Below are 12,023 nucleotides of genomic sequence, written 5' to 3' on the forward strand. Positions count from 1 at the left end.
GGGATTATTATGGCCTTAGCAAATTCAGAAGAGCTGGCTACCACAGTAGCAGATTGAATGCAGGAGTCCTGTGTGTGCAGGTCAAATACAGCCTCACATTACAGCCGTCCCAGAGGCTGGTTCAGTGCTGTTCTTATTCTGTATTGCACCCGGGCAGGCTGGAGTAGATAAGTAGCCAGCAGAAAACCAAACAGTAAATAGCAGAAATGTGTTTCCCTTGAGTAGGCCCATGAGTTCCAAGGCAGGAACCTAGAGCATTTATCATCTACTACATGAGTTTCTGCTGCGTGAGACTGTAAAATTCTTAGTATACCTACATGATCTCATTTTTTTAAATGAGGAGTTGAACTTGGGGCCTTGCACACTTGCTTAGCTTTTGTACCCAAGGGTGACACTCAACCACTTGAGCCACACCTCTACGTCCAACTTTTTGTGATTAATTGCAAATAAAAGCCTCTGGGATTTGTCTGCTCCTGCTGACTTTCGACCAGGATCCTCAAATCTCAGCTTCCTGAGTAGCTAGGATTTACAGGCGTGAAGCATTGGTGCTTGGTCTGATTTCTGATCCTGCCTCCACTTTTTGGCTGAAAACTTCTCTGAGGTTTCCTTTATACCATCAATTAAGTGTTAATAAATCCCCAGGTGACCAGTCTTGAAGGTTAAATGAGCTAACATGTCTAAAATGTTTTTGCACAGCATTCAGCACAAATCCACTGGTGAGACATAGACATGGATCTTGCCCTCGAAATGGCAACCTTTTTTTTTTTTTTTTGGAAATGGCAACCTTTAAGGGAGGGAAAGCTGGCCTTGGCTTTTGTCCTCAGATGGTTCTCTACTTCCTTTACTTCCCCAATACCCCCCCCCCCCCAAAAAAAAAAACTTGAATCCCTCTTGAAAGAAGTCCCTTGGATGGGTTTTTAAATAGTTGGAAGTTAGCAATAATACTGAGTCAAAAAGGCTATGAACCAGGCACTGGTGGTTCACATCTGTAATCCTAGCTGCTCAGGAGGCTGAGAATTGACGACCTACATTCAAAACCAACCCAAGCAGTAAAGTCTGAAACTTTTTGGGGGGGGAGGGGGCAAGGGGGCCAGTGGTGGTACTTGAACTCAGGGCCTGGGCGCTGTCCCTGAGCTCTTTTGCTCAAGGCGAGCACACTACCACTTGAACTACAGCGCCACTTCCTATTTTCTGGTAGTTACTTGGAGATGAGTCTCACAGACTTCCTGTCTGGGCTGGCTTTGAACCGTGATCCTCAGATCTCAACCCCTTGAGTAGCTAGGCCTTAGTCGGTGAGATTCTTACATCCCATTAACCAGCCAAAAGCTGAAAGCAGCACCGGCGCCGGTGGCTCACGCCTGTCATCCTAGCTCCTCAGGAGGCTGAGACCTGAGGATCATGGTTCGAAGCCAGCCGGGGTAGGAAACTCCAAGAGTCTTATCTCCAATAAACAACTCAAAAAAGCCAGAAGGGAAAACCAGCCCAGAGCGCCCAGGGCGGCGCCCCGCAATGAATGAAACTAAGCTAAGCCGCGCACTGTTTGAAAAAACTACGCGTGGCTCCAGTGCGCAGGCGCGCTGCCGTGGCCACGCCCACAACCCTGCGACCCGCTCACGGGGGCCGGCGGCCTGGCGCGCCCGCGACTGCGGAGGACCCCCGAAGCTTTCCCGGGCCTCACTACTGACGGGGCCGCTTGACGTCATCAACCGGTGCCGGAAGTGCGCGTACGTCGCGCGCCGCGGGCGCTGGAAAAAGGAGGTTGGCTTCCGAGCGGCCCAGGCTGGGTGAAGAAGGCCGCAGGTGGTCGCGGCGGCCGCTTGGACAAGCTGAGGACGGCGCGATGGGAGACGAAATGGACGCCATGATCCCTGAGCGGGAGATGAAGGTTAGCGATTGACCGGGGCCTCCCTCCCTTCCTTGGTCCTGGGTTGAGGCCCCGCCTCCCACTTGGACGGTTTCCCCGGAGCGCGGAGCGCGCCGCGAGCCTCGAGCGGGTCCCGCCGCGGGCAAGTGCCGCCCACCTGCCCCAGGGGCCTTGGACACGCCCCGGAGTTATCCTGGCCCCTCTGGGGTGGCGGTCGGCCTAGAGATGTTAGCTGATCCTTATGGAGCGTTTATTACAGCCAGGCGCTTTGGGAGTCATCGCCAGCAAACTGCTTGATCCAAAGTTACAGTTGACAAGGGGTTGACAGCCAGGTTCATGTAAGACTCCTCCTCCTCCTTCGCCGATCCTGGGGCCTGGACACTGTCCCTCAGCCTCTCTGTGCTCAAGGCTAGCACTCTACCACTTGAGTCACAGCACCACTTCTGGCCTTTTCTGGGTATGTGGTGCTGAGGAATCGAACTCAGGGCTTCATGCATGCTAGGCAAGCGCTCTACCACTGAGCCACCTTCCCAGCCCAAGACTTGCCTAAAGTACCCTGCAAAATCCGTTATTTGGAGGATTTGGCCACCAGAAGTCAGCCTGAAGTTCAGGGGACTAACAGGAGGATCAAGTGTTCCCAAGGATGTTCCTGTGATCGTTATGTATGTTCACTTGTAACCTTGTTATAACATATATAACCTTAATTTCATTGTTAGATTTCCACATACTCCAGTCCGTCTGACCACCTCTGACACTCTGTCCACTTTCTCACATAATTTAGTAGGTTTCATTGTTACGTTTTCATGGTTGCAAATAATCTATTTAACCCATATCCAACCTCCATCCTTATTAGCCTCACCCTCTCCAGCCAGTACCCACACACAATTGAGTTTATGTTATTTTCATATATACTTGCAATATATTACAAAAGTTTTTTTTTTTTTTTCTGTGCCAATTTAGGGGCTTGAATTCAGTCACTTGTGGGCTTGTTTAGCTTTACCTGCTCAAGGCTGGAACTCTACTGCTTGATCTACACCTCCATTTTTTGCCAGTTGATTGTAGATAAGTGTCTCATGGATTTGTCTGCCAGGGCTGGTGTCAAACCAGGATGCTCAGATCTTAGCCTCCTGAGTAGCTAGAATTATAGGCATGAGGGCTGGGAAGGTGGCTCAGTGGTAGAGCGCTTGCCTTGCATGCCTGAGGCCCTGGGTTCCATTCTTCAGCACCATATAAGCAAAGAGAAAAAAGCCGGAAGTGGCACTGTGGCTCAAGTGGTAGAGCGCTAGCCTTGAGCTGAAGAGCTGAGGAACAGCGCCCAGGCCCAGAGTTCAGGCCCCACGAATGGACCCCCCCAAAAAAAAAAAAAAGAATTATAGGCATGAGCCACTGGTGCCTAGCTCACCCTTTTTTTCATCTCTTTTTTCCCCCCTTCCCCTTCTCTTCCTATCTATTAATAAGTCTCTCAGTTTAATTAATAGAGAATGAGCTATTTTAAGAAAACAGTTAAAAGCAAGTTTCACCAATACTTTAGGCACTTATAGGAGCAACAGATTGTAAAATGCACGTGGGGATAGTGATTGGTACCATTTTTAACAGCGTTTATCTCTTCCTTTTGGGCTATACTGTTGGTGGGATGTCTCATATTACTCAGATAGTCTAGGGAACCACAAACTGAAGGTGGTAATTTCAAAAAGGGAGTTGGAGGAATAGCTCAGTTGGCAAAGTGCCAGCCAATGAACAAAACATCAGGTACTGAGTTTGAGTCCTGGTCTTGGAACAACATAAAAGAGAATCTCTTTTTTTTTTTTTGTAGGTCGTGGGGCTTGAACTCTGGGCCTGGGCGCTGTCCCTCAGCTCTTCAGCTCAAGGCGAGCGCTCTACCACTTGAGCTACAGCACCACTTCCAGTTTTCTAGTGGTTTATTGGAGATAGGAGTCTCACGGTCTCTCCTGCCCGGGCTGGCTTTGAACTGTGATCCTCAGATCTCAGCCTCCTGAGTAGCTAGGATTACAGGCGTGAGCCACCAGCGCCCGGCAAAAGAGAATCTCAAAAAGACGAAAATTTGAGTCTCTGAGGAAACCATAGTAATGGTCTCACCTGAAAAGTTGAGTGAGTTGTTCCTATCATAATCAGCTGGGATTAAGAATATTTCATTTGATCTTTAGCAGATGTAGAGTAAACAGATCGTTAGGAGAGGTGGCTCAAGCTTGTAATCCTAGCTACTTGGGAGACAGAGATTGAGAAGATTATGGTTTGTGGCCAGCCTGAGCAAAAAGTAAGACTTGATCCCCTTCACCCCCAATGAAAAAGCTGGGAGTGGTGGCATGCACCTGTCATCCCAGCTTCTTGGGATGTGTGTGTGAATAGGAGGATCACACATAGGAGGTCTGGACATGGAAGGTAAGACCCTACTTGAAAAGTGAGGAAAGCACAAAGGGCTGGCATGGCTCAAGTGATAGAGCACCTGCCAGGTAAGTAAAAAACCCTTCAAATTCAGGTACTGCTAAAAACCCAAACAAAACAAATACAGAGTTGGGCTTGGAAGTTGGCTCAGTGGTAGAGTGCTTGCCTCATATACATGAGGCCCTGGGTTCCATTCCTCAGCACCACATAAGCAGAAAAAAGCCAGAAGTGGCACTGTGGCTCAAGCAGTAGGACACTAGCCTTGAGCTGAAGAACTGAGGGACAGTGCCCAGGCCCAGAGTTCAAGCCCCATGACAAGCAACAACAACCAGAAAAAAAGATTTGAAGATGGGACTGGGAAGGTAAGAGTTGAAGAAAAATAATGCTATATAGTATGGCTCAGTCAAGTGATGGGTAAACTTAAGTTGTTTTTTTTTTTTTTAATGAAGGGTCAGTACACACTCAGAATTGTTCTTGAAAGCGTGTAGATAAATTTGTAAAAGCCAGTGTGAGTAGACATTGGTAGGAGGCCAAGGAAGATTGAATATTCAGTTCAATTAGATTTGATAGCTCCAAGGTGCTAAGGAACTTGAAAATGTAGGAAATGGAAACTGAAAGTCAGTAATGTAAGGTGGCAGAGGCAGTGGCCAGCTTGTGCGAACTGGAGCATTGTGAGCACAGAGATTCATGGGGCAAACCGCACCTGGCCCTGTAACCTGTGGTAAGGGTTTTATACTTGAGTTTTCAACACTGAGAGATTGGCCATATCCTCTTCTAAGATATGATTTTGTTACGTTTGATACAAGGAATCCAGATCTTGGGATTTCTGTGTTTGCTGAGGACTGCACTGGAAATTCCAGTGATGCCTTCAGAATATAACAATAATTCGTGTAGACCTGCACCAGGTCATGAGGCAGTGTAATACCATGGACAAGGACATGATTGTAAGTTTGGTGATTCAGATAAGAAATACAACTGGGGCCGGGCACCGGTGGGTCACGCCTGTAATCCTAGCTATTCAGGAGGCTGAGATCTGAGGATCACAGTTCAAAGCCAGCCTGGGCAGGAAAGTCCGTGAGACTCTTATCTCCAGTAAACCACTAGAAGACTGGAAGTGGTGCTCTAGCTCAAGCAGTAGAGCGCTTGCCTTGAGCTGAAGAGCTGAGGGATAGTGCCCAACCCCAAGACCCACGACCGACCAAAAAAAAAAAAGAAAGAAATACAACTGGGAATTCCGGAAAGGAAAAGAAGCGGGATTAGTCCAGGAAGGCTTCCTGGAGTTTTTTCATCATTATTTCATTTAATAGATACTAATAAACATTATGCCAGGTGTTGTCAGAGCACAGGAAGTCTAAAGAGTGGAGATACTCAGTTGCCTGGGATAATAAGCTTATTTTTATTACACTGAAATTGAGTCCATGGAATACAACATTAGACATGAGTTAGTTTCCTCTGTCCCCAAATTGATTTTGGTTTGATCTCCAAAACAGGATTTTCAGTTTAGAGCATTGAGGAAGGTGAGAATCTTCGACACCCCAGAAGAGTTACCCAAGGAGCGCTCAAACCTGCTTGCCATGTCTAACAAGTATGGTCTGCTCTTTGCTGGAGGAGCCCGTGGGTTGCAAGTTTTTCCTACTAGAAACCTTCTTATTCAAAACAAACCTGGAGATGATCCCAATAAAATAGGTAAGTTCCTCGATTTATGTCACATATCTGAAATAGGGACATGGTGGCATCAAATGGCTCTTCCTGAGGCCTGCTGAGCTCCAAGGTGACTAAGGGCCTGGTAGGGTACCAGAAGCTTTCCTAGTTTTTTCTTTGCTCTTCTGAGCTCAGAGGAAAAAAATTAACTACTATGTGGTACTTCCATTTTGCTCATTGGAGCTTGAGCTCTGGCTCTGTAGGAGAAACCTTTTGTTAATCTTTTTAGTTGGCATAGCAGAACCTTCCAAGCAAATGGGAATGTGTACTATTCATAGCATTGTTGCAAAAACATTTTCAAAAAAGTCAACAGTCACAGTTGCCCCCCTTTTGTATGAGGAAGAGTGCCTGAGACACTCAGTGTCAGAATAAGATTTAGCCAGGCATCGGTGGCTCACACCTGTAATCCTAGCTACTCAAGAGGCTGAGATCTGAGGATCATGGTTCAAAGCCAGCCAGGCAAGGACAGACTGTGAGACTCATACCTCTAATTAACCACCAGAAAACTAGAAGTGGCACTGTGGCTCAAGTGGTAGAGCACTTGCCTTGAGCTGAAGAGTGCAGGGACAGTGCCCAGGCCCAGAGTTCAAGCCCCACGACTGACAAATATATATAATATTTACCAGGTGCCAATGGCTCATACCTGTAATCCTAGCTACTCAGGAGACTGAGATCTGAGGATTGCAGTTTGAAATCAGCCCAGGCAGGAAAATCAGTGAGATTATCTCCAGTAAACTACCAGAAAAAAAAGGGAGCTATGGCTCAAGTGGTAGAGCACTAGCCTCAAGTAAATAGCAGCTCAGGGACAGCACCTAGGTCAAGAGTTCAAGCTGCAGGACCAGCAAAAAAAAGGGGTGAAAAATGTGATTTATCTGGATGCCTGGGCATCTACGGGTATCTTTACAAGAAGCAAAAGTTATTTCTCATTTAAATAAAAGGCTTGAGACTCTACACTTTGTCTTTTTTTTTTTTTAATTCTTTCATAAAAGTTGATAAAGTCCAAAGCTTGCTGGTTCCTATGAAATTCCCAATCCATCACCTGGCCCTGAGCTGTGATAACCTTACGCTGTCTGTGTGCATGATGTCCAGTGAATATGGCTCCATTATCGCCTTTTTTGATGTTCGCACATTCTCAAATGAGGTAAGAACTGGCAGCCTGAATTACCAGCATGAGAGCCCAAGGAGATTTCTTCCTGTGAGTTAAATTTGCAAGTTTCTCAAGTTTACCCTCGGAGTCATTCTGTAGACTTGAAAACTAAGGGTGGAAAAATGGTTTCCTGGAAGTGGTGCTGGGGTCAAGTGGTAGAATGCTAGCCTTGAGTACAAAGAGGCTCAGAAGCAACGCCCAGGCCCTGAGTTCAAGCCCTATAACCACCACCACCCAAGGTTTCCTGTAGAATCATAGGTCTTTGAGATTGAAGGGACTTCAGTAAACTCTGTGATTTACTGCCTTCCCTGAAGTGGCGTCATTAGTCATTTTCATGGACGACAACCACACAGACAGGCTTAGGTGACCTGCCAAAGGCCCTAGAGTTAACGGACAAGGTAAGAGGCCCTATGTTTTGGTCTTTGGCTTGCTGCTGCTGTGCTTCCATTTTATGGAGTTTAAGAATGGCGCCAATGGTGTGAATACTGACTGTGCTCTGGGCTAAGTGTTCGTGTGCCTTATCCTTTCCCATGCCTACCGTAGGCTCACTTAGTAGGTACAGTTATTTTCCCTTGCAAGCTACTGTTCAAGAAGCAGAGCCACGATTTTAGTGTTGTACCTACTAGTTGCCGAGTGTCCTCCTTGGTGCATTTGGCAGCCAGAAGTTCCTCTGAGCAATGGATTGCCATTTTCCAGTTTTGTTGAAATTATCTATAATAGATTGCTGTGATTTAAGAAAACTTGTAGATTCACTAGTTCACTTTGAATATTAAGTGCCTCTGTATGCCTAGTAATTTGTCAATGTATTTTGCTTTTGTGCATTTGTTTTAAAAGGCAAAACAGCAAAAACGCCCATTTGCCTACCATAAGCTCCAGAAAGATGCTGGCGGCATGGTGATTGATATGAAATGGAACCCTACGGTCCCCTCCATGGTGGCCGTTTGTGTGGCTGATGGCAGCATTGCCGTCCTGCAAGTCACAGATGCGGTGAAAGTGTGCGCCACTCTCCCTCCCTCAGTGGCAGTTACGTCGGGTAGGTAATAACACAGCCACACCATAACATGCGGTTATGTGATCCATCTGAAAATTAACTTCTGGAAGTAAAGGGAATGGTTTTGGATGGGGAGTTTTTGACATAGAAGGGGGAGGATTCTTTATTTCCATAGTTAATGTTCTTGAAGCCAAATACCACACGTGAACTAATTTGAATGTGCTCGAGTTATCTAGAGAAGAAAATACTTTATAGTGAAAAAGCTGTTACCACACCCTCATTTAGAGTTGTGTTTCTGAGAGCAATTGTTTCTGAATCTGAGGTGAAAGTCATTTTTTTACCTTCATGGGAAAAGCATTAGAAAGAAATAGAACCACCAACAGTTATTTCTAGACATTTCCAGACCTTCTCCATTCTCCTCATGTCATCTAAAGATGACGAGTTTATGCTCCGCACTCTGCTGAAAAAGCCTTTGTAGCTTCCATTCAGTGATCCAGTGACAAGGCATAGTAAATTGGTCATTAAAATGTTTTTTCTCTGCTCCCTTTGCTGATGAGCTGATCGTCAGTCCTGTGTCCTGACAGAGGAATGGGAAATGATGACTGGGAGGCTGTAAAGCGCTTGGGTTCACTGCCTTGCTCCGTTTTATTTTCTTCTGTCTCAACAACGGCCTTCTCCTCTTCTCCAGTGTGCTGGAGCCCCAAGGGAAAGCAGCTGGCAGTGGGAAAGCAGAACGGAACTGTGGTGCAGTACCTTCCTGTAAGTCCGCTCCTGAGACTTCAGAACTTCTTTTCTGGTTTCAGAGCGTCTTTGCTGTTATTTTCCTCTCCCCTCCGCCAGTACTGTGGTTTGAACTCAGAACTATACATACTCTTTACCACTTGAGTGACAGTACCCAGGCCCAGAGTTCAAGCCCTAAGACGAGCAAAAAAAAAAAAAAAGGAGACATTAACATCTAAAAAGGTTTTACTTTGTTTTTTGGCAGTACTATGTTTTGAACTCAAGATCTTGCCCTTGTTAGGGGGAGTGTCTGCCATTTGAGCATACCTCCAACCCTTTTGGTGGAGTTAACTTCCCAAGAGAGTCTTCTGTTTTTTCGTCTGAACATTCCTGGACTTTACCCTGCTATATATGCTTCTCATGTAGCTGGGATCAGGCATGTAGTTTATTGATTGAGATGAGAGGGAGTCTAGCTAACTTTTTGCCTAGGCTGGCCTCAAACTTAGCTCTTCTGGAGTAATGGAATACAAGTACAAAGACACAGTGCTTTGGTTTTCATTCTAGTTTTGCTATTTCCCTTTTTACTTTTTTTCTATTGAGGCCTTTTTTCAGTTTACTGTATCTAGAGCCACTTTATTCTCTTCGCTGGCTATGCAGTAGTTCATAGCATAGATGGCTCCACAGTCCATCTCATTATTGATGGTCTTCTGCAGCACCATTAACTTTGCTGCATTGAACGCCTCCATTATCTGCATCTGAAGATGTTTCTGCAAGTCTTCTCCAGGATAGGACCCTAGGAGTAGACAAGATTCCTGTTTGGTTTTGTTGAGACAGGGTCTGTTTGGCCTTGAACTTACTATGTAGTCCAGGCTGCCCTCAAATTTGTGATCCTCCTTCCTTAGCTTCAGTGAAGGGATTACAAGCCTGTGCCACTACACCTAGGATACTCTGTTTCAGATTTGACAGTTTCATTGGTTTAGGGATTGTTATATTTATTATTTTTTAAAATTTCTTTCAGACTTTACAAGAAAAAAAAGTCATCCCTTGTCCTCCATTTTATGAGTCAGATCATCCTGTCAGAGGTATGTACCACTGTTTTCCTTATTGGCTGACCTATCATGTGATGCTGTGTCTGGTAAAAACAGTCAGATCAGCCGGGTGCTGGTGGCTCACGCCTGTAATCCTAGCTACTCAGGAGGCTGAGATCTGAGGATCGCGGTTCAAAGCCAGCCCGGGCAGGAGAGACCGTGAGACTCCTATCTCCAATAAACCACCAGAAAACCGGAAGTGGCGCTGTAGCTCAAGTGGTAGAGTGCTCGCCTTGAGCTGAAGAGCTGAGGGACAGCGCCCAGGCCCAGAGTTCAAGCCCCACGACCGACAAAAAAAAAACAGTCAGATCATGAGATGTACCCCGTATGTGTGGAGAGTACTGGTGCCCACCTACCTCATGATGCTGTTGCATGATTCTATTACGCATCAGCTGGTTAAGTCAGTGTCCCCTGTAAGTGACTTGAAATGGATCCTGACTTTGTGAGACTTTTATTCCTTGCCCTGATTATAATCCAGCAGAAACGAGCTGCAGCTTTAAATGAATCTGGGCCTCTTTATTGTTTGTATCTGCATTAATATTTGGTTGATAAAATCTGGACCCTTACAGTATTGACCCATTGCATGTTAACTTTCAGAGCAAAGGGCAGCTATTCCGATGTCAGGTGTGTGACTGATTACTGATTAGACGGGATGGGGTCTTTTCAGTTTTAGATGTGCTCTGGATCGGTACCTATGTCTTCACAATTGTATATGCTGCTGCGGATGGCACCTTGGAAACATGTCCAGATGTAGTGATGGCTCTGCTTCCGGTAAGCAGATGACAAGATCACCTCTTCACAAAGTTAGACCTCAGTTTCAGAGCCCTTTCTCATGTCTGTGACGGTGCAGCTTCAGATGTAAGGTCTAAGGGCTGCACATGGGCCAGGGGACCCAAATCATGGTGTCTACTTAGAGCTAGTTCAGATGTAAAAATATGTAAAACAGATTTCTTTTGTTTGTTTTTTTTGGGGGGGGGGTCTGGTCATGGGGCCTGAGCTCTGGGCCTGGGCGCTGTCCCTCAGCTCTTCAGCTCAAGGCTAGCGCTCTACCACTTGAGCCACAGCGCCACGTCCGTCTTTTTTCTTTTTGCTTATGTGGTGCTGAGGAATCGAACCCAGGGCCTCATGCATGCAAGGCAAGCGTTCTACCTCTGAGCCACCTTCCCAGCCCCTCTTTTGTTTGTTTGTCTTGTGGTACTAGAGATGAAACCCAGGGCCTTGTGCATGCTCAGCAGGTGCTCTACTCTGAGCTACATCCCCAGCCCCTAAATTGTGAGGATTAGTTAAAATGATGAAAATATTTTAGAAAAGCAAGAGAGTATCTTGATTTTTTTATTTTTTTTTTTTTAATCCTTACACTTATTTGGGCTGGAAGCATAGCTCTCAAGTGGTAGAGAGCTTGTCTTGTGTAACGCCCTGTGTCCAATCCCTAGCACCACAGACTTACTTCATTTATTTGCCAAATGTCTAACCAATGTATACAATATATTAGGTATTGCTTTAAAACTGAGCACGCAGAGGTGACCGAGGAAAAGGCTTTGCTTTTGAGGCTGCCCCATGCTGATGAATGTTGGCTTTGGTGCTGGTCCAGGGGCGTGAGGAGCAGAGTGTGGGACAAGAGGGACTAGACTTGTGGATGTGGTCACTGCGGCCACTCCCGAGGTGTCACTTGAGCAGAGAACCAGATGGAGTGAAGGAGTGAGTCATTTTGAAGATAGAGGATATAGCAACAAGATCTAAAAAACATTACTAAATTACAATGGCATCTGAAAAACAACTGATGCACAATTGGCTTTCAAAGTCCAGTAAAACACTTGAAAACACAGGAAAAAGACTCTAAAGCCATCTTAAAAAAAAAAATCCCAGCTAGGCACCAATGGTTCACGCCCTCTATTCTAGCTACTCAGGAGGCTGAAATCTGAGGGTCGCGGTTCAAAGCCAGCTGGAGCAGGAAAGTCCATGACTCTCATCTCTAATTAATAACCAGAAGTGGCACTGTGGCTCAAGTGGTAGAGTGCTCACCTTGAGCTGAAAAGCTGAGGAATAGCGCCCAGGCCCAGAGTTCAAGCCCCACGACCGACCAAAAAAAAAAAAAAAATTCTTTGGCTC

General features: G+C 46.0%; 1 protein-coding gene across 4 annotated transcripts in view; it reads left to right on the plus strand.

Annotated features, from left to right (window-relative positions):
• The first annotated feature begins 1,753 nt into the window (after window positions 1-1,753).
• Window positions 1,754-12,023, plus strand: part of Nup214 (nucleoporin 214) — a 70,886-nt gene continuing 60,616 nt past the window's right edge. For all 4 annotated transcript variants that reach the window (XM_042681123.1, XM_042681126.1, XM_042681125.1 and 1 more), the window contains exons 1-7: window positions 1,754-1,885; window positions 5,758-5,953; window positions 6,958-7,109; window positions 7,950-8,148; window positions 8,795-8,865; window positions 9,845-9,908; window positions 10,582-10,685. In XM_042681123.1, the coding sequence (XP_042537057.1) occupies window positions 1,841-1,885; window positions 5,758-5,953; window positions 6,958-7,109; window positions 7,950-8,148; window positions 8,795-8,865; window positions 9,845-9,908; window positions 10,582-10,685 (831 nt within the window). In that variant the 5' untranslated portion in view covers window positions 1,754-1,840. The remainder of the gene's footprint in view (window positions 1,886-5,757; window positions 5,954-6,957; window positions 7,110-7,949; window positions 8,149-8,794; window positions 8,866-9,844; window positions 9,909-10,581; window positions 10,686-12,023) is intronic.

The sequence above is a fragment of the Dipodomys spectabilis genome, unplaced genomic scaffold, assembly GCF_019054845.1.
Source record: "Dipodomys spectabilis isolate Male_0828 unplaced genomic scaffold, ASM1905484v1 ptg000067l, whole genome shotgun sequence".
Lineage (NCBI taxonomy): Eukaryota > Metazoa > Chordata > Mammalia > Rodentia > Heteromyidae > Dipodomys > Dipodomys spectabilis.